Below are 21,920 nucleotides of genomic sequence, written 5' to 3'. Positions count from 1 at the left end.
TTACCTAAATAGTTATGGGCATCGTTATTCCTGAGAGTTATCAGTTATCTTAACTTTAACTCAAACGTTAAAGTTAACTTCGGTCATCTATCACACGGCTGATTGAAAAGTACCGACGAGCAACTTGGTTTAGCTAGGAAATTTCCATATTAACTCTTACGAACGAATATAAATAACTTTTATTCTGTATAAAATGATGTGTGTTCGTTGGAGAATTAAGTGACGAAACACTGAAGGAAATGCACATGTTTTATTGAGATGTTAACAGCTTAGAGTACAAAACAATACTAAATTAATGAATACAAACTATTTCTTAAAACCTTTCATTGTCCATGAACATTTCGCTGACGCCGTGAAATTATAAGTGTGGGTGTTTATCATCTCCGATGTATTTTAAATATTGAAATAAAAACAACACAGTAGCGTGCTCGCCATATAGTCTTAGCATGTTGTAACACCTCCCTCCTGAAGACCGAAGCTGGGGTGTCCAAGAAGGGCTTCTTTCGGCAGCTTCGTAGTTTTGGCTTATAGTGTCCTCTCTCGACATGCTCCGCACAGTGCAGGTAGGACTCAAGTACTTCCTCTGTCTTGTGTGAGAACGGTGTACCTTCCCAAACCAAGAGGCCTTACACCGGAACGGGTGGAGAACGTCGCACTTTCCCAGATCAAGTGGCTTTACACTGGAACGGGTAGAGGCCGAGTGGAGAACGTTGCACTTTCCCAGATCAAAAGTGTATTTACACCGGAACGCATAGAGAACGGGTGGAGAACGTTGCACTTTCCCAGATCAAGTGGCTTTACACTGGAACGGGTAGAGAACGGGTGGAGAACGTTGCACTTTCCCAGATCAAGTGGCTTTACACTGGAACTGGCCGAAATTCTAAACTGTATGTAGTCGGTATGGTAGCCGGGATATTCTTGCTTCTTCTGTGGAAATGCTTCACTGTTTCCAGGGTCGAGTGGCTTATCATTGGAACTGGTTCAGAAGATTTCACAAAGTTGCTAGTTGCGCCTCCCCAGAACTTCCGAATTACTTTGTGGCTTTACACAAGTGACCTTACACTTGGAATTATTCAAAGTTGCAAAGGGTTCCTTCAGTTTTCCTTCCTCGTGGCCTTACACTCGGAACTCAAATAATAAGTCACTAATTCTCCAATTACCCAATTAACGATCAAAATCGATTAAAAAAGGCTTTACTTTTTCTAATTGGAAATCCTGCTGACTGCGTCACTTTTACTTTGTATAAAATTATGTGTGTTCTTTGGAGAATTGAGTGACGAAACTCTGAAGGATATACACAAGTTTTATTGAGATGTTATCAGCTAAGAGTAGAGTACAAAACGATACTAAATTAATGAATACAAACTATTTCTTAAAACCTTTCATTGTCCATGAACATTTCGTTGACACCGTGAAATTATAATCGTGGGTATTTATCATCTCCGATGTATTCTAAATATTGAAATAGAAACAACACAGTGGCGTGCTCGCCATATAGTCTTAGCGTGATGTAACAAATATGGGTGATTTTAAGATCAGGTAAGGCAGTCTTGCTTAGGCTTCCATGTAGATTCAACTACCCCTTGGAAGCAATCTGCCGGGGTTCTGCTTTTCTTGTGCACATACTTGTACACATTCAAGACTCTTGGCTGTACTTTTCCTCGTAAAATGTGTTCTATCTAATTATTGATTGTAAGAATATTAAAGATCCATGTAAAGAATCACTGCACAGGATCCTTCACCATAGATGGTTGAAGTTGAAAAAAGATATATTTCGTTTCGATAAAAAAAATGAGAAGCAGATATTCACAAAATAAGATACAATAAAAATCTAATGAACATTGAAGAGTTAATACCTTTTTCTATCGGAAGGGAAGAGTTATCATATTTGTAATAAATAAAAATTATACTGGGTATCGGCAATTTGAGAAAAATTTGCAATTTATTTTCAATTAGCAGTGTAGACACACTGCGTATATATTTGTTATAACTTACGTTTTAATGTTGGGATACATCATATGCAGTTTTGCCAAGGTAGTAAAGTGAGTGGTGATGTAAATATAGGATGAAAAACGTGCCAGTTGTTCCAAGATGGCGACTGCCAATGATATTCCTTCTTCTAGTGACGTAGACCGACATAATTCATCAATTATAATAAGAGAATTTTCAGTCATTGTTGACAATATATATTTCATTTCTTTTATCTATAACATAAATAAAAAGGAATACATTAGACAAATATCGTCGCATATACATATTTGCTTTAGTACTGCCAAACTACCAACTTTCTAAGAGACTAAAAACAACTAATATGGTATATCCATGTACCGATAATGCCAGATGACAGGATCCCTAAACAGATTTTGACGTGGTTGCCACAAGGTAGAAGGAAAAGAGGAAGACCGAGAGGAAACAGGAGGGAGGGAGTTGAAAAATAACTAGAGGAAAGAGAATTTTCTCCAGGTCTATGACTAAACCGAGTAGAATGGCGGTTAGGAGTCGGAAGGCATCGGAGAACGCTGTAAAATGATAGTATAGTAGTAAATAAATAATTACACTTTTATAAAAAAGAACTTTTTATAGTAAATCGTTTTCATTATTTATAAGATCCACTATAAAATTATAAACTATTTTGTTGTGTCAATTTCTGTCATAAAAGAATTTTGTAATCAACTATTTTAGAGGCATATTTTCTCTAGCGGATTTAAACTCATATAAACCAAAGAAAATATTTAAAAAGGTATATTATTTACATGATATAATAATAATTAACTTATAAAATATGAACTTATATTAACTTTTAATTATTTATTATAAAAATTAAAACAGATACTTAACAGCCGGGTTTCGAACTCGGGGCCTCTCGATCTGCAGTCTAATGCTCTACCACTGAGCCACCATCAATTTTTAATAATCGATTTGTTGACATACTTTAAAATAGAATCTAAATGTCATTGCATTAGTCACATTTTTAAAATAGTTTGAAATTAAAAAGATCGATTTATCCATAATGAAAAACTACGAACATGTAAACCGAATGGAACCAGATAGATTAGCGAACATGTGTAAAAACAACAAGCCGTACAGAAGAGGACCCGTTGGAAGGCCGCCGAAAAGGTGGAAAGACAATGTCCCAGGTGACGTCAATAACGTCGAGGAAACGTCAGCTTTTGGTTGAATATATATACACATGTTTGAACATTACGTCGTATAAACGTCTTTTGTAGGTGATTTTAAATACGTAAGATTAATGACGTTAAAATACGTTTAAAAACACGTTTTCATTTAAGACAGCCCAAATCTGACGTCACTAAAAATGGGAGGAGCTTAACGAGTTAATGCTTATATTGACATAACATTTTAATGTAATGTTGTATATTGACGTTTGTAAGCTTAAATTGTCATAAGAAATTTTTCATTTATTGTTTACGTGCTTTGTGTAATAAAATAGGACTTTTCATTTAGATATTTAGTTAAAGAAACGTGTTAAGAGATTTTTATTCGTTTTTCTCAAGTGAGTTTAGTTTAATGCTTGCTAGTTAAGAACTAATAGTTTTTCTTAAAAACGGTTTGAGGTTATGTCTTTTGTTTTGGTGATTATTTTCTGTTAATGAACTAATTATGTGTTATCGAGTTTATTTAAATTAATTTGTTAATAAATTATTGATTAGTTTATATGTTGTTTAAGTTTTGACACAGTAAGTATACCTATATAAAAACTGAAAATTCTATAATGTTGCATTGAGGGTACGTGTTGTAATTCTATGCATTTTATAGTCTCCCATTTGGTTTTACTTTTAGCCTATAAGCTAAATTTAAAACAGTTAAATGAAAAATTGCAATACATACCAACAATGCCCATACGAATAATTATTATTGTGTAGATATTTTTAAAACAGCAAAATGAAAAATATTCTAAAAAACGACATAAAAATTACGTTTTTATATCACGTATTTAAAACGTGATAAAATGACGTCATTTATGGTGGGACATATTCATGTGACTTTCGACGTCGAAAAAACGTGACAAACTGACGTGGTTTTGTGATAATTATGACGTCTTTTCAACGTTTTGTTAACGTTATTTGGTTGCCTGGGGTACAGTCAACAACAACTGAATTAGAATAAGAGGCAGACAAACAGGAGTGATCATATTCGCACGAAGAAGAAGAAGATTAATCCATATAATAGCAGTTAAATATTGCATTGTTAGGAAGTTCTGAGCTATTCTGAAAATATCAGTTGCCTAGGTAGCCTAGAACTCTGTTTAAATTGGATTACAAAATTTGCGGAGATAGTGACAAAGACGAAGCCAAGTATATAAAAACGTTTTAAAAAAGTAGATACCCACCTCTAATACAAAAGAAGAAGCACTGTACTCCATGTTATCTCCCAAATAAATTCTGGCGAACATTTTGTTCACTGGTTTAAATATGGCTGACTCAGCAGGTACGTAGCATCCCAATTGTGCCATGATTTGAAGCAGCATCACTTGTCTTATAAAAACGCTTTTTCCCGATCCGTTCGGACCTGTGATGATGTGAACATTATATTCATCCGAACAAAACTAAAAAGAATAATTGTACATCATAAGAAGCTGAATTATATATTTATTTACGATCATGTACGTATTTACTATTTTAGTAAAATGTCATTTAGGTGTCCTGTTTCTGGTCGCAGAAATTCGAAGACCGAAACATTATCACTTTTTAGGTAAGTCATGATTGAAATTTATATTGTTTTATAAATATTAGGTTATGTGTTTATAGTCAGTGAAAACGTTTAGTTTATTTAATAAATCAATTATTTTATATTATACTGAGTACTCAACAATTTCAACTAAATGTTTTGATTTATTTTTATTTAAATCATTTAAGAAGCTACAGTAGCGAGTCATAAAAAGGAAAAACCTGTTCCAAGATTGCGGCTTAAATTTTGAATATTTTGTCGAGATATTTGGCACACATATTCGTAATATAGTAAAGAATGGCGGTACAAAGCCCAATTTGAGAAATATGTTAGTATGTGAAAATTACCCTATAATTACATACAATATTTAAAAACGAGTCTGTAGCGCCATTAAGAAGAACAAAAAAATACACTTTCTTCAAATAAACTTTTTTATCCCATGCCTGGAGTTTGTGTCACATTGGAACTACTAAAATGTTTTATCTCTAACAAGAAATCGAACATATTATAAGTAATAACTGATTAGGCAGCATAGCGAAATAGTCACTGTCATTTTGACAAAGCTGCGTCATATTTCTAAATGTAATAGCACGATTCTCTTATCTGTTCTGTTATCTGTGTCATATCTTAACTGATCAATCCATTGACTATAAATACTAGATTAAAGCGTTATAAATTTTCTATGTAATGTTATATAATTTTTATGGGAAAAATTTAGAAAATTCATTTATGTCAGAGACCACGAGATCATAGATTTTCATCGCCCTGTATATGACCAAAAATTGTAAATATTATAATTTAGTTTGTAAACAGTGTTTCGCGGAACGTGAAAATCGTTAGGGGTTTGTTAATGATTATCTGAACAGACTTATACAATTATGCGGTAGGATTAGAAAGTACATTTATTTAGCTTAGAAGTGAACAACAGGACGTTTACAAATGTTTCTTAGAAGGAGAGACGATAAACAATGGTTGAGTTTTAGAATATAAGGTTTTTTGTTTAGCATGCAGAAAAACAAGAGTAAGTTTGGTGTCTCCTGGAATTTGATAAAACGGAAAAGTTGTATACAAAAATAATCTGTTCTTAAGAAATGAAAGTATGGATGTAATGTGTAGAGAGAATGTTTTGTGATTGGGCGAGAGAGACTTATGGAGGGGAAGAGAGTGTTGAGTCTAAATCTGAGGAGGAAAAGAATGGCCACTGTGTAATGAATATCTGGAGAGAACAGTCCAGATTTTAAAAAGTAAGAAGTCGGTGTAAAGTGGTGAAGTTGGCGTCCGTGTAAGCAGAATCGTGTTGAAACAAATCGTTGATCGAGTTGAGAAGTTAAATCTCCTTGTGTCCGAAGAGATTCCTGTTTCTGTCTAGAACGAGTAGCCGGTTGGTATCAATTTGCACAAGATATCGAGCAGAGAGAAAACTGAGGAGAGATTTCGAGCGAATGCTGTGGTTTGTTTGTGAAGCAGTTTGTACGAGAAGGATCGTTCGCAGCATCCTAGAAGCACGTGTGGGAGATCGAGGACTACCCAATCCATGAGAAGAAGTAAAGAAGAGAAAAAAAGGTTAGTCAGATTATTTGTGAAACGGAGAGATTTTTTTATATCACATACCATATTTGTTTATTTTTTATTTAACAGTTCCATAGCATAATTTAGTCACTCCTAAATTCAAAGAAGAAATAAGTAATCTATTCAAAAGGAGAAAAGTAAAATTTATTTTTTTTTATAATAGCAAGAACAGTCCAACGAATTATTTAAATGAAAATATTGTTAAAAAAGGAGATAGCAGAATTAAAGCTTAATTTATTAGATAAGAAATAGTTGCAACAAAATTGAGTTTTAGCATACATTTTTTAAATCGTATAATTGTATGGTATATTGGATAAATAAATAATACTTATAAAATTTATATGACATTGAGTGTTTTTATTTTCCCTGTTTTGTCCTGGATGAAGTAAGCAACTAGAGATACTAGAAGCCACAAACCAAAGGTAATGCATTAAAAGAAATTAGCCCTGGGAATAAATCTTATTGGAAAGTTTAATTTAATTTTGGTTGTTTTCCATAAGTAGTAATTAAAATATTTAATTATTTAATCAAAATAAGAATATGCTGATCAATCTCATAAAAGAGAGAAATGCAGAGTATAAAAGTAATTTTAAGTGTAGGTACATTTTAATTCGAAAAGTCAATTTTATTATTACCTAACCTATTGTATCTTACCACTGAATTTGCAGTCGGTTTAGAAGGTAACAAGAAATTTAACAGAGGATGTTGTCCCAATTGTATCTCAGTATACTCCCCGAAACTGGGACGAATATAATGATTTTCCAAACTCGTTTGGGCTAACGACTGATAGACGTCCAGCTGAGCAATTTCATCGCAAAAGGTATGGAACAGATAAATGTGATCTTTGATATTCAGCACCATATTATACACTATCCTGAAAATGATGGAGATATAATTTCGTCAATTAAGTTTTGCTTTATTTGAGGAATATTGAATATTGTTTTGGTTAATGTTTTAATAAGGCTGAAATAAACTTACACGTTGCTCATCTTTAATATGTCTTCCATGATATCGTCTACTCGAGTAGAAATATTAACCAACTCTGGTGTTTTCATGGTATAATAACTTGTCGACCTATTAATCTAAAATAATTATTTATTTATTATTGCAAGAGTTCAGAAAGTTACAATTTCTTTCATTATCAATTAGAAATAAAGAATAATATAAAAATGTATACCATTTTTATTCAGTTGCAATGCGAGGCCAAAAATGTCTTAATTTTTACTTAGATTAGAGAGCGCAACCAGCACTCTTATCGACGATTTCACCATTGTTAGAGGCTCTTCAGAGAATGCATAGGTTGCTTTCTCTAATCCAGTAAATTTTTCGACAAATATTAGTCCCACACTGCCACTGACGTGAATGGATTAGGTGACTAGCGTCATCTGGCAATTGAAAGATAAAGTTTTTCAATCCTAATAGCAACATTAATAATATTGAAAAATATTAATAAAAACTTTATCTTAGAAATAAAGATTTGACTAGATGAAATCGCTCACAATCAAAAAATTACACAAAACTAGTAAAAGATATAGAATTAGATCACTTATACGCATGAGAGCCGATCTGAAACGAGTGAGAGTATCGTTACGCCACCCTTGCTACACCCCCGATTGAACATTTCAGCATTCGATCAAAATCTGCCACTATCCTGATGCCGAGAGAATTTTACTGCATTCTAGAAGCGTTTCGAAGAGTTAGGCGACTATATAATATAAGCGAAATACGTTATAAATTAATCGTGTTCTAGTGTTAGAAGACTTTAAATAAATTAAAATAAATATTACATTGGTGTCAGAAGTGGGATATTTCCAAAACGTGCACCACAACCAAATTATTTTGTTTAACTTATATATTAATATATGGTAAACTGGCTCTTACTTCTATAAATTCGTTAGGAAGATCACTATTCTTCATATTTTTCATGTTGGATTTATTTAAATTTAATACTATGTGATAACCTTTTTTCTGGTTGTTACCGAGAGTTAGTGGAATATTATATTTGTCTGATAATCCTTCCACGTAATCTGAAAAGGAAACATTACATTTTAAGAAGAGGAGGTATGCAGTAGAAAGCATTGATATGTTCCTGTGTATCATCAATGTCTCAGTGTGGCGAAATATAATGTATGTTCTAATCTAGCACCATTGTTTTCTACATGTGAAAATAGGTACGCATACGATTAGGCAAACAAATATGTTCATTCTTGTGAGACCTGGGTAATGATAAAAAAGATGAAGCGCAACTCAAGACTCAAGTACAAAATTCAAGTGAAGTACACGGCCAGGTGTAAGAGGATTACAGCACTTGGAGAATCAGAAGAAACGACAAGATTCATGAATTGAATGAAGGCGACAATATTGTAAGATTTGTTAAAGTCAGAGACTGTTATGGTTATGACATTTACAAAGACAAGTAGATACAAAATAAACAAAAAAGATATTAAAGAAGAAGAACAAGTAGATTATACCTATATAAGAAATTTTGGACAACCAAAAATGGTTTGTTATTGACAACCTAGTGTTGTGGTTCCAAAGGATCTCTCAAGAGAGCAGATTTATAAATTTTCTTCAAAACAAACTATTTCTCTAACATTCAAATTTACTTATATTCTTACCTTTCATATCGTTGAGTCTTTCAGTAAATACTTTCCTCACAACGTCCAACAACTCGTTAACACCAGGTTTGATAGCGAAACACCTCTGGTGCATCATTGTTTGGCTTTTCGTGGGTTGGACATAATCGTTCACGACCTCTTGCACCATCTCTTTGATTTCCTTGAAAGCAGGATCCTCTAGTGTTCGTTTCAGTCTTACAAAGAACGGCTGTTTTAAGTCTACTAGTAATTCTTTGAGGGGATTTATTAGATCTATTATACCGTTCAGATTGATGATGTAGTTTAGTTGACGAACTGAACATTTTTGGGGATCGTCTGGAATTATTGTCCCTACGTTCAGTAGAGCATCGACGCTTGATAACTTTTGCAGCATAATCTAAAAAAATTAATACATCATCGAGGATAAATGTTAACGTGGCTATTGGGCTAAAAAAGGAGGTATGGAAACATCTTCCCAAACGATAAAAAGATTATATTCTAAGCTAGGACAAAGTTTATCTAATTATGCAAGAGACTGAATCGGATTGGATTGAAACGTGATAGGATTTAATATTTAAAATATGTTATTGTATATTTTTATAGGGCATATTTCATTATTCCTTATCCAATATTTCATATTAATTAATATTATGTTATATTTATTACAGTCTCTATTTTAAACATGTTTATTTTTTTTTTATTTAAGAGGATGGGTACGTATTTTCGGCTGCAATGCTATTCAAATGGGGAATCATTTACACGTATTTTTGAGAAATTTAAACGCAGAATGAAAGATTACATTATTAGCGAGGGCCAAAAGTCCCCGAGAACTTCTATAATGTTTATTTTAATAAGTTACAGAAGTGAAAAACTAAGAAAAAATTTAGTGTGATTTTTAATTTCAAATATCTTATTCAAAATAAACTTTTTATTTATTCTATGGGACTTTATGCCCTCGGTAATAATTTAGTCTTTCATTCTGCGTTTAAATTTTTTAAAAGTATTTATTAGTTTTTTCAGGATTCGAAAAAAATGGATACCATGTCCGTGGTAATATTTTCCAAATCTATCTTTGTCTTACAACGCACTCAGTCGAATAGAATATTGTCAGCATATATTGTCAGTCAGACTGTGACAATCAGTGACAATTTTAAATATTTGACATGGCATCGGGAATATTTTGAGTTGTTGATTAAATAATATTGAAATATAGTGTATTTGATAAATAATTGATTTAAGACGTGAACTTAATAAAGAGTTATTTATTGTGTATTATTTGTGAAAGATCCAAGCAGAGAATACACCAGGATAATATATTCTGTGATCCATGTATTTTGTTGTTAAAGATGTTCAAAATTGTAAGCGTTCCATAGTAACAATAGGTATATTATTAAAAAATCACTTTAACACTTTTCCTCTTTTCTCGATTGAGTATTAGTTTTTGTTGTGTATATAAATTATTACAATCACTGAATACAGTTAGTGAAAAAATTATTAATTTTAAAATTAAAAATTTATTAATTGACTGAATTAATAATTTGCAATTACACAAAAAACAGTTATCCAAGAACATTCAAAAGCCATCTCTTTAAGTTAATGATGACATTTTCAAGTAGAGTGGCATTCTATTAATGTTTACATATCCATACCAGTGTGAATTTTACTACACGTAATTTGCCGTGTAAAGACAGAAAAAGTAGGGATAGCCGTAAAATATTTGCGAATTATGTACCCATGGCCTTAAATCTTTTGCTTATTTAATTTTCTCATTTAAATGCATGTTTATTGATACGTATATAATATGTAATATTGAATCATATATTACCACTCACCTGAACAGAAGGCAATAATTCAGGATTCTTCATTAATTCCTCGACGCAATCCAACCTTTCTTCAATGTACAAAATCCTCGAAGGAGGTTGAAGGATCCACGAACGCAGTTTTCTTTTGCCAATTTTCGTATAGCAACAGTCTAATATTCCTAAAAGGCTGGAAAATTTATTGGCTTGCGCAGGTTTCGCACTAAAAACTAGTTCCAGTCTATCTGCTGTCGATACATCTGGAAAAATATAGGTAATGTTATTTCTTCAATGTACCTACTTAAATGTGCCTAAATAATGAGAACTACTATCAAATACGTCACCAAAATTTTCTGCCAATTGTTATTGAGTTTTATAGTGAATTTTTATACCAGAAAAACAAAACAACGCCTTGTCAAACTTCTAAACTAGCTAAACTATACGATATTCAATTAATGCTTCATTTATCATTATTATATTTATTTATATTATTACAAGATTTCTACGCCACTGATTCCGATTCCAATGGCGTTCTACGATATTTTGACGTCGCTATATTGTGAAGAACAATTTTACAGTTAGTCTAAAATATAGATTTGTACGGTTAAATAAATAAAATGTTATAAATTAATTGTATTTTTAGTGTTAGTGTTAGAAGGTTGTACATGAATTAAAGTGAGTGTTAGAAGACTGTAAATAAATTAAAATAAACGTTACAATATCTATTAAAGAATCTTTTTAATTTAAATTTTTTGAGTTGTCAAGTGTCAGAACATTGTATATATTTTTTATTCCGTAGTCGTATTAAATAAATTACTAAGATCATACTTTACCAATTAAAGCGTATCCTTCTGATTCTTGATAGTCAATTTTTAGCGATCCCGCTGCATGATATACGTATAGATTATCCTGTAAATGACTTAGCAAGGCACACGCAGCTGCCAGAGCGTAATATCTAAAAATAGTACAATAGGGCTTTTCATCGATTGTCATTTGTTTCGAGCTTCTGTCATGTGTCACATAATATTAATATATCTACGTCATACGTCTGTGGTTTGTATTATTGTATATACCAATAACGTATTTCGTAGATATATTAATATTATGTGAGACATGACAGAAGCTCGAAACAAATGACTGTGAATGAAAAGCCCTATAGAACCAGAATACGAATAGATGTGAAAATACTGAGCGCACTCTAGAGCGTTTCGCGTTAAGAACTGAAAGTTGCGTAGATAGGGCTAAGTATTTCTTATGGACGATAGAAGCGCGACGATATCATGCCGTGTGTTAAGCGAGCACCACACTCTCGGCGAAGTAGATCGAAGTTGATCAAGTACGAGAATGTAGACAGTAACCTTGTGCTACTTCGCTGCGCCTCGGTCTACTTCTATGCGGTGGCGGTATTGCGATCAAGTCAAAGGAACGAAGTCCTTATCGCCCGGCGTGAATTTGTTCCTCGCGAAGTAGAACGAGTGTGTAGTGACGGGTACTTCGGACTTCGGTCAACTTTGCCGAAGTAACTTCGCCGAGAGTGTGGTACTCACATTAGAATAAATCGTATATCGGCAGTCTAGTAGCAACACGTGCCTGAGAGTTTTGGCAACACTGATCTGCATAAGCCAAACATTCCGTTCTTAACGTAAAATGAAGTGTATAGCAGATTTTAAATTACGGCACAGAATGCTCAGTTGATTGAGAACCGCTAAACTGTTTGCTTGGATACTTTCGCTGTATAAGCGATTTGCGTTCAGTGGCGTGCTGGAACTTTTCAAGCGGCCCGGTGATTTTATAGAAAAGCGGCCTCCCATCCTCATTTTACATTCTATTTTCAGGATGTTTTAATCGTTATTTATAAAACAAAAATACAAAAATATAAATTATTTTTAATCAAACATTAAACTTTAAATTCAATGAAATTGTTTAAAATTTGCTGTTTTATTATTTAAGAATAAGCAATCTTACAAATAATAAATATTATCACATGTATGTTGTTTGCAGTAAGGCAGAAACCATAATTTCCTGAATAAATATATTAGTCCATGTGGTGAGACCGCTCCCGTCCGAAAAAATTTCTGATTCGGTTTCTTTGTGGATTCCTATTCAAAAATGTTTCCTTTAAACAAATCTGAAGGGTGCCAGGCGGAATTTTTGGGCAGAAATTGTTTAAACAATTTTTTTAAACAAATACAAAAGATCACGTTTTTTTTATTTAGGACATTTATTTTTAGGTTTTCTGGGTCATTCTAAAAAAGAAAGATATTTTTCATTTTTTCCTAAAAATTGATAGTTTTCGAGTTATAGGCGATTTAAAATCTGAAAAATGCGAAAATACGCATTAAAAACTCATATTTAAATTAGTATTTTTGAGGTTGCCAGATACTTAAATTGAAGATTAAACCTTGATCTTCAAGATTCTGAAGAGTGATCGCGTCTAACCTTAATTTATACCGTTGGTTTTTAATTGTTAAATATGCGTATTTATCCGATTTTTTTGCCGGTGCGGCGAACTGTATCTCAAAAATCTCCTATTTACCTCCGAAAAATATTTTTTCTATATTCTTTGGGATATTCTAAATAAAATAAGTTTCTTGGCATTTTTCTCAAAAGTTAATAGTTTTAAAGTTATAAGCGATTTAAAATGCGAAAATTGCCAAAACAACGCATTTTTGGATTTTAAATCGCTTATAACTTTAAAAACTGTTAACTTTTGAGAAAAATGTCAAGAAACATAGTTTATTTAGAATGTCCCAAAGAATCTAGAAAAAATATTTTTCGGAGGAAAATAGGAGATTTTTGAAATACAGCTCGCCGCACCGGCAAAAAATCGGATAAACACGCATATTTAACAATTAAAAAACAACGGTTTAAATTAAGGTTAGACGCAATCACTCTTCAGAATTTTGAAGCTGAATGTTAAAACTTCAATTTAAGTATATGGGAACCTCAAAAATACTAATTTAAATATGAGTTTTTAGGCCTCGAAAATGCGTATTTTCGCATTTTTCGTATTTTAAATCGCCTATAACTCGAAAACTATCAATTTTTGAGAAAATTTACAAGATTCTTGTTTAGAATGACCTACAAAACTTAAAAATATATGCTTGGGAGCAAAAAAACGTGATCTCTTGTATTTGTTTAAAAAAATTGTTTAAACAATTTCTGCCAAAAATTTCGCCCGACACCCTTCACATTTGTTTAAGGGTGACATTTTTGAATAGGAATCCACAAAGAAACCTAATCAGAAATTTTTCCAGACGGGAGCGGTCTCACCACATGGACTACGCAATATATACATTTAATGTGATTAAAAGATGAAAATAAAATAAAATTTTGAGAATTTTTCAATTATGTATTAAGTTGAATTTTAGTAAATCAATAATAATTATACAAGAGAGTACAAATACAAGTACAGTACACATACTTTAATTTAACAATATTTAAATGTTAATACAACGCATTAATCTAAACATTATTTTGCAATACCGTAAAAAAAGTTTCTTTTGAATGAGATATTTGAAATTAAAAATCACACTAAATTTTCTCTTTTTTTACCCCTGTAACTTATTAAAATAAACATTATAGTACCTTGCAGGGACTTTCGGCCCTCTGTAATAATGCAATCTTTCAATCTGCGTTTAATTTTTCAAAAATACTTATTAGTTTTCTCAGGATTCGAAAAAAAAAATGCATTTAAAACACATTGGTGCGAAAATTTTGCGCCTACGCCCTTAAAGAAGATTTTTGAGCAAATTCGTCGATTATTTCATTATTTTTAAGCTCATACAAAGTGTCTTTTTCTATAGGCATTAGCACAAATGTTTCTAAGTGATCTTGTGTTAAATTACTTCTTAACCTATTTTTTATGTATTTCAACGTTGAAAAGCTTCTTTCACAAGATACTTGTGTCACTGAGAGAGTTAATAAATGCTTATTTATCTGTAGCAATCATGTATGTACATAGAGTCTTATTAATTTACTTAAACTGTATTTTACAATCAAAATAGATTTAAATTTTTGTGAAATGTTTTGTTAACATCATTCGATTCGAAATTAAAAAAAAATTGTTGTTACATCAGATCTAGAAATTTTTGTGAAAAAAAAACTTATTTGGCCGGCCTCAAGAGGCCGCAGCCTCTCGGTGATTGCACCGTTTCATTTATATGGCCAGAACGCCACTGTTTGCGTTGATAGGTATATCTAGAACATTTTAGTAGAAGAGTAATGCCCGATTTCACCAACGATACCTAAACAGTTGCCATATTAAGTAATTCTTATCGATAGGAACTTCCTAAGTCAATACTTAAGAACAATAGCGTTTCACAACTAAAAGAACTGCTTATCTAGGAAATTCTTTCCTAGGTATTAATTCGGGTATGTTTGAACTATTTTTGATAAATAGAAAGAAGAATAAGATGACATTACCTTACTTTTTCGATTATTTGTCATTATTGTTTGTTTGCCAAGTTGGTTTTATTCAGTTTTGTACTATACTGTTATAGTTATTTTATTTAGTAGTTAGTTATTTGTGAATTGAGTTTGTTAAGTTTTGTATGTTATTTGTATATGTACAGTGAAATGGAGGAAAAGAAAAAAGTTGTAAATTTTACACATGACGAAAAATTAAAGTTAGTTGAATTGTCATTAATGAAATAATTTTAAAATAAATAATATGTTAAAGTTTTAATGACATACTTTTAGTGATATCATGAATGGATTTTTGAAACACAACACTAGTTTGTTAGGTAGTAGGCAGACTACATAATTTTGTCAATAGACTTGTAAAACACTCCAAAAGATTTTCTATATTTTCCAATACATATTATATTATCAATATAAAAGAAAATACACGATTACAACTAATATACCTAATATTACAGAAAAATAAAGGTAAGAAGCAAATTATTGACAAACGTCACAAGTACACATAGGCGTAACCAGGATGATCCTAAGGGGGGGGTTACAACTACCTGAAAGGGGGGGGGTTACAACTACTGGAAGGTCTCTGAGGGCTATGGTGTTAAGCGTATAGAGCTCAAAGTACATCCCAATGGGGGGGGGTTACAACCCCCAAAACCCCCCCCTGGTTACGCCTATGCAAGTACATTAGTCAAAATTGTAAAAATATAATCTGACTGTCAACGATAAGTAATACCTAAAGTTTAGGGAGATCGAAAACGGTATCCTAACGCAAGGTAATGCTTAAGCGGTTTGGCAATTATTATCGTATGGTGAAATCCGTTTTAGGGAGCTCGCAAACCAAAAGCGATATCCATACATCTCATAACATACATTGCGGAAAGATACGCACTGAGTGTCACATCTGGTTTTCGGTGAACGAAGTTCCACCGAAAGTCACCGAAGATTCACCGAAAACCAGATGTGACACTCAGTGCGTATCTTTCCGCAATGTATGTTATGCGATGTAGGGATATCGCTTTTGGTTTGCGAGCTCGCTTAGAGTTAGGAAGTACCTAAACCCACTTAGGTAATTCTTAAATATTTAGGTATCGTTGGTGAAATCGGGCATTAGACTTGTTTTAAACTCTTGTTGTTTGTTTGTCTTCTCCAGTTTTATGTTATTCTACACCTGTTCTGATTTGTTCTAGATCGATTCTTAGCAGTTAAAAATATATGCTAGACTGTTCTAGACTTCTTTCTAGAGCGACCATTCTGCACGGTTTTGTAACATCAGAATGGAATGGTGAGATGTCCTAAGTGGCCTATAATCTGCTTTTCTGAGCATTTTATCCTTAAATAGCAATACATTCTTATTCTATATCGACCCCAATTTTTCAAAATTTTCTTTGTGTTTACTAAAATCTTTCATTTGGCGTCTATCGATCTCTTTTGTGTGCCTTATGTATGTTAAAAGAGTATAGAAGTAATTAAAAATAAATTTAAATTCTTACATCATACTAAACTTACCTATGCTGCAAAATCAGTAAGACACCATTGAGCGACGGAATACACAGCTTGGACAAAATTTCCAAACCGTTAATTTTGTTAAAGACACTTCTTGGTACAGCGGTGTATCTTATTTTGGGAAATTGTTCTTTTACTTTAGTTATTAATCTGTTACCACCGAAATGTTCAAAAGTGTTTGGAAACAGAATCTGGAAGAAAACAATTATGTACGTCAGAAGTAAGTACTAGCAACAGTCCGACAAAATAATTTCCGAAATGTTCTAAATTTAGTTAATTAAAATACAAAATCTGGTCGAATATTATGAACAAATGCTGACAGAAGATCGAGCCAAATTCCAAGATAATGGCTACGAAAAATCTGATATTTTCTACCGCGAAGAAACTGAAATAACGCCAAAAAAAAAATTAAAAAACACGCCAAAGTTATGAAAAAAAGGAAGGCTCCAGGACCGGGGGAGTACTCATAGAACTGATTAAATATGGCTCTGGCAAACTATTTCATCTCGTTCTTGAGAGGTGAAGGGAAACATAGTTAGTACAATGAAAACAACATTTCTCGAAAAAAAAAATAGAGATGCCTAAGTAGATAAAAACGGTAATAGTTAAAACAGTAGTAAAGCTACAGTTTTTTTGAACTTTTGCTCCCCATAATCCGAGAGGTGTGGAAAACAAACCACATTCCAGCGGGCTGGAAAAAAGGTAACATTATTAAGCTTCCAAAAAAGGGCAACCTCACACTGTGCAAAAATTGGAGAGGAATAACGTTGCTTACCGTCATAAATAAAATTTTCACTACCATCATACATAAAAGATTAACAAACAAGGTTGAATTTTGAGCTAATCAAGCAGGTTTTAGACCAGATTTCTCCTGCATAGACCACATTAATACTGTGAAGGTAATAATGGAACAATCGGTTGAATGAAACATACCCTCATACAAACCATGCATGGTTTTTGTTGATTTCGAACATGCCTTTGACAGCCTACCTCAGACTGCTATATGGAAAATTTCGGAACTAAGAAACAGTCCTCATAAAATAATTTCCGCTGCCGAAACAGCTGTAGTCACATAGTTGTAATAAATTTTGTGGAAGTATAGAAAACAAACGTTTTCAGTGTTTTATTGTTAGATAAAATAATTTCCATTATAAAGTCACTGTACAATGAGGCGACATGCAGCGTGACACACTAACGTTATTACCTTCCCTTATTTCGACCTAAATAGCAAGACACGTTATCCGGCATTAGCGTAACATTCACTTTGCGCTTGCTTACATGTCAAAATAGCGTATTCCGATATCAGCGTGCGATAAAAATGCATTTGCGATTAGTTATTCAACGAACATCTAATGATGGCTATTACTCACAATGATGAAGTTTGCGACACGAGCCGTGGACGAGTGTCGTAATTCATCAGAGTGAGTAATAGCCATAGCAGGCGAGTAGAATACTATACTTTTTCTACGACCTTTATTTAATTTTAATTAGTAAAAAAATATAATTGAATCGGTCATTGCGAAAACAATATATGTTACAATGTGTAAATTTTTCAGGAAACGTAAAAATCGTTCCATTAATAGTTGGATATTCCGAGGTAATACTGTATTTTGTATAACTATTATGGGTTATAAATGCATCTTTCTGAAAGGCAAAGAAGTCTAAATGTTGCGTATTTTTTTTTTAATATTAAGTTTTTAATTTGGTGGACTTATGTTGTTTTCGAAATGAACCATAATTTTTCATGTTTTTTCTTTATTTTCAGCAAGAAACAGTCAAATACATAGAAATTTAGTTATATTATGTATGTATATACGTGTGGGCCAAAGAAAAGAGGCCACCTCGATATTTGGCAGTATTTATTATATTTTAAGGAAATGAACAAACAGGTCGATTTTTAATCTAAGGGGGACACATTTTGACGGTACATACATCTATCATTTGTCAACCCCCTCCCTTCCACTTTCCCCACCAATTATTTTTAAATAGGGAATAGGGGTCATGTGCTAGATCATTTTAAAGATTATCCAATTCTCCATTGATACAAAAAGAAGAATGTATGTAATTTATTTAACTCAAAATACATTATGTTTTCTTTGGTCCACATTGTAGCCCACACTGTACAAGAAAAGACTAAACGTTACTTAGTTTTTTTTTTAATTAAGTTTTTAATTTTGTGGACTTATGTTGATTTATACCTCGTATAAAATTGATAAAATTTGATATAAGATGGCTGTATTTTAGGTTTTAGACCATGCAAAACTTTTTATTAAGAATCACTTTTTTCGTAAAATTAATAATAAAAGAGTTATCTAAATTGAAATAACTGAAAATAATGTTAGTTATCCATAATTCATCAAAAACATTTTTTTTTTCAATTAGAAGGATGTAATTGCATATTAGAATATAGTTTTTAATTCCAAACAACTTTTCATAATAGCAATTTTCAATATTCTGAAAAATAAAGCTACTTTACTCTTGAGTGAAATTCAAACTTTTTGACATACCTCGTATAATATTCAAAAAATTTGATATTTGATGGTTAAATCTTAGGTTTTGACCATGCAGAGCTTTTTATGAAGAATGACTTTTTTTCGTAATATTAATAATAAAAAAGTTTTCCATATGGATACAACTTATACAGGGACATACTGTATAACACAATATGTGATACCGACTGTGCTCTACGCAAGTTAAAACTGGACAATTCTGGAAAAACATAAGAGCAGAATAAATGCAATGGAGATGAGACATTTAAGAAGGATAGTTCGAAAGACAAAATGGGATAGATTAAGCAACGAGGCTATTAGGGGAATGGCAAACCAAGAACCAATAATGAATAAACTAAAAAAGAGACAAATGAATTGGTATGGGCATTTGATGAGGATGCAACCCAACAGAATTACGAGAAGAATCCACGAGGCAAGAAACATTGCAAAAAGAAAAAGAGGCAGACCAAGAAAAAAATGGATACAGCAAATAGTAGAGGCGGGAAAAGTTAAAGGAAAATCACTCGAGGAATTAAAAATAATGACCTAAAACAGAAAAGATGGGTGAATGTAAATTAAAATAGCGATCCCAAATCCGACACCCTGATAGGGTACAAGGAACGGGAGAAAGAAAGAAAGAAATTGCAATTAACACAGCAAATACGCTAATGTCACTGTCATTGAAAATGATAAACGTCAAAATTCATAATAGTAAACAAGGTATAAAAATAAAAATATACTGACCCATTGTCAGTTAAATCCTTTAAAAATTTTTCGAAGTTAATTATTGATATAAATTACAATAATTATTGTGTTAAATAAACAAGTTTAAGTAATTTTTTCTACGACCGTTTAATAATATACTCATTATTCGCTATTTTTGAATAGATAATAACACCTATTACTTTACCCGTGAGTAATAATTTATTACTCACGGGCTGAAGTTACTCGCGGGTCATTACTCACGGGTTGAAGTTAGATTCAAGTGGTGCATGGCACTTTTAATATACCTACTAGCAAATAAAATTACTTAAACTTGTTTATTTAATAAAATAATCATTGTAATTTATGTGAACAATTAAATTTTAAAAATGTTTAAAGGATTTTTAACTACAAAGGATTTCACACTAACAAGGTTAGTGAAATGTCTCCTCCAGAATAGACGCTTCTACGTAACGCTCCAGTCCAAGAACAGTCGGTGGAGGGACCAAAAAAAATGGGCTACCACAGGGAAGTGTCCTCGCGCCGATTCTATACAACATATACACCAACGACCAACCCATACACCAACAAACAAGGCAATTTATTTACGCTGATGATACAGCGGTGGCAGCTCAGGGAAGAACCTTCAATGAAGTCGAAGTGAAACTGACAGATGCCCGGGAGACTTAGCTCTATACTATGATAAAAACCATCTGAAACCCAATCCCACAAAAACCCAGGCACCTGAGAAACAAGCATGCCCGAAGGTCGCTGGAGGTGGAATGGCGTGGTCAGATGCTGAGATGTCAAGAAGAAAGTAAGTGCCAGAAATAATATCATCCGCAAGCTAACTAATACAAAATGGGGAGCACAACCACACACTCTCCGCACTTCTGCCTTGGCATTATGTTTTTCGGCCGCGGAGTTTGGAGCACCAGTATGAGCAAACTCTGCCCACGCAAAGAACGTCGACGTGGCTCTAAATGAAACGGTCCGTATAATATCGGGTTGCCTGAAACCGACACCTATCGAAGAGGTATACCCCATTGCTGGAATTGCTCCACCACCTATCAGGAGGAAGGTCACGTCAGAGGTAGAACGGAAAAAGCAGGAGACGGACCGAAGACACCCCTTATATGACCACCAAACTCAGCCAAGCAGACTGAGATCTCGGAAAAGCTTCCTGAAAACATCAATATCCATCCCCGAAGCGCCAGAGACGCGCCGAATACACCTATGGCAAGCGTCAGCTACCGCGACACATTTTCCTCCCTCGGAGGAAATGGCTGCTGGACACAATTTACCGTATCCGACTTGGAAAGCGCTAAACAGACTAAGAACCGGCGTTTCACGTTGTGCTAGTAACCTGAAAAAATGGGGATACCAGGAGGACGATACCTGCGACTGTGGCGCGGTTCAGACCAGCCGGCATCTACTATCATGCACAGAGATGAGAGAGACCTGCACAGAACAAGACTTAATTATAGCAAATGACAGGGCCATCTATGTGGCCAACCATTGGAAATACAGAATTTAAAGTTTTTGGTGTTCCGGACACGGAAAGTAAGTAAGTAACTTTAACAATGGGTTAGTATATTTTTTACGTTTAAATTTCAACATTTGACATTTTAAGATTGACGTTATTAAAAGGTAAACAATAAACAATCGGTATTAATTTCGTAAAAGATCTTACGGATATGAAATTCATATCAATGAATTCTGTTTTACTTACTGTTCATTGTACAATAGATTTTAATTGAGAGCACACGTTCTTTTTCATGTAATTGCCTTAAAATATGTCTTATTTTTAAAAGACACCGCCATTCCATGACATAATGACAACTGTTTGATTGTTTTATGAGCCCAACGAGTGTAATTCTAACAGTGTTGCCATAGTTATATAAAATATATTTTCTTATGAAAAATAAAATATTTCGTTTTAAATAATGTTAGTAGTTGATAGTTATATTTTTCTACTAATACAAATAAAAAAGGTCGTAGAAAAAGTATAGTATTCTACTTGCATGTAATGGCTATTACTCACTCTGATGAATTACGACACTCGCCAACGGCTCGTGTCGCAAACTCCACCATCGTGAGTAATAGCCATCATTACATGCTCGTTGAATAATATACTATTATTTGCAGTT

General features: G+C 33.0%; 1 protein-coding gene and 1 non-coding gene across 2 annotated transcripts in view; both read right to left on the bottom strand.

The window, feature by feature from the left end:
- LOC114325556 (uncharacterized) overlaps positions 1 to 21,920 on the bottom strand; it is a 34,098-nt gene that overhangs the window by 6,362 nt on the left and 5,816 nt on the right. The window contains exons 5-13 of the mRNA XM_050647394.1: positions 16,583 to 16,770; positions 11,488 to 11,609; positions 10,688 to 10,914; positions 8,877 to 9,252; positions 8,140 to 8,285; positions 7,237 to 7,340; positions 6,913 to 7,132; positions 4,352 to 4,567; positions 1,996 to 2,204 (exon numbers count right to left, since the gene is read on the bottom strand). Of these exons, the coding sequence (XP_050503351.1) occupies positions 1,996 to 2,204; positions 4,352 to 4,567; positions 6,913 to 7,132; positions 7,237 to 7,340; positions 8,140 to 8,285; positions 8,877 to 9,252; positions 10,688 to 10,914; positions 11,488 to 11,609; positions 16,583 to 16,770 (1,808 nt within the window). The remainder of the gene's footprint in view (positions 1 to 1,995; positions 2,205 to 4,351; positions 4,568 to 6,912; positions 7,133 to 7,236; positions 7,341 to 8,139; positions 8,286 to 8,876; positions 9,253 to 10,687; positions 10,915 to 11,487; positions 11,610 to 16,582; positions 16,771 to 21,920) is intronic.
- On the bottom strand, positions 2,833 to 2,904 carry Trnac-gca (transfer RNA cysteine (anticodon GCA)). Its single transcript has one exon. It is a non-coding gene; the product is annotated as a tRNA-Cys (tRNA).

Source organism: Diabrotica virgifera, chromosome 3, assembly GCF_917563875.1.
Source record: "Diabrotica virgifera virgifera chromosome 3, PGI_DIABVI_V3a".
NCBI lineage: Eukaryota > Metazoa > Arthropoda > Insecta > Coleoptera > Chrysomelidae > Diabrotica > Diabrotica virgifera.
Note: the sequence above shows the minus strand (reverse complement) of the source record. Positions and strands in the feature narration are given on the sequence as shown.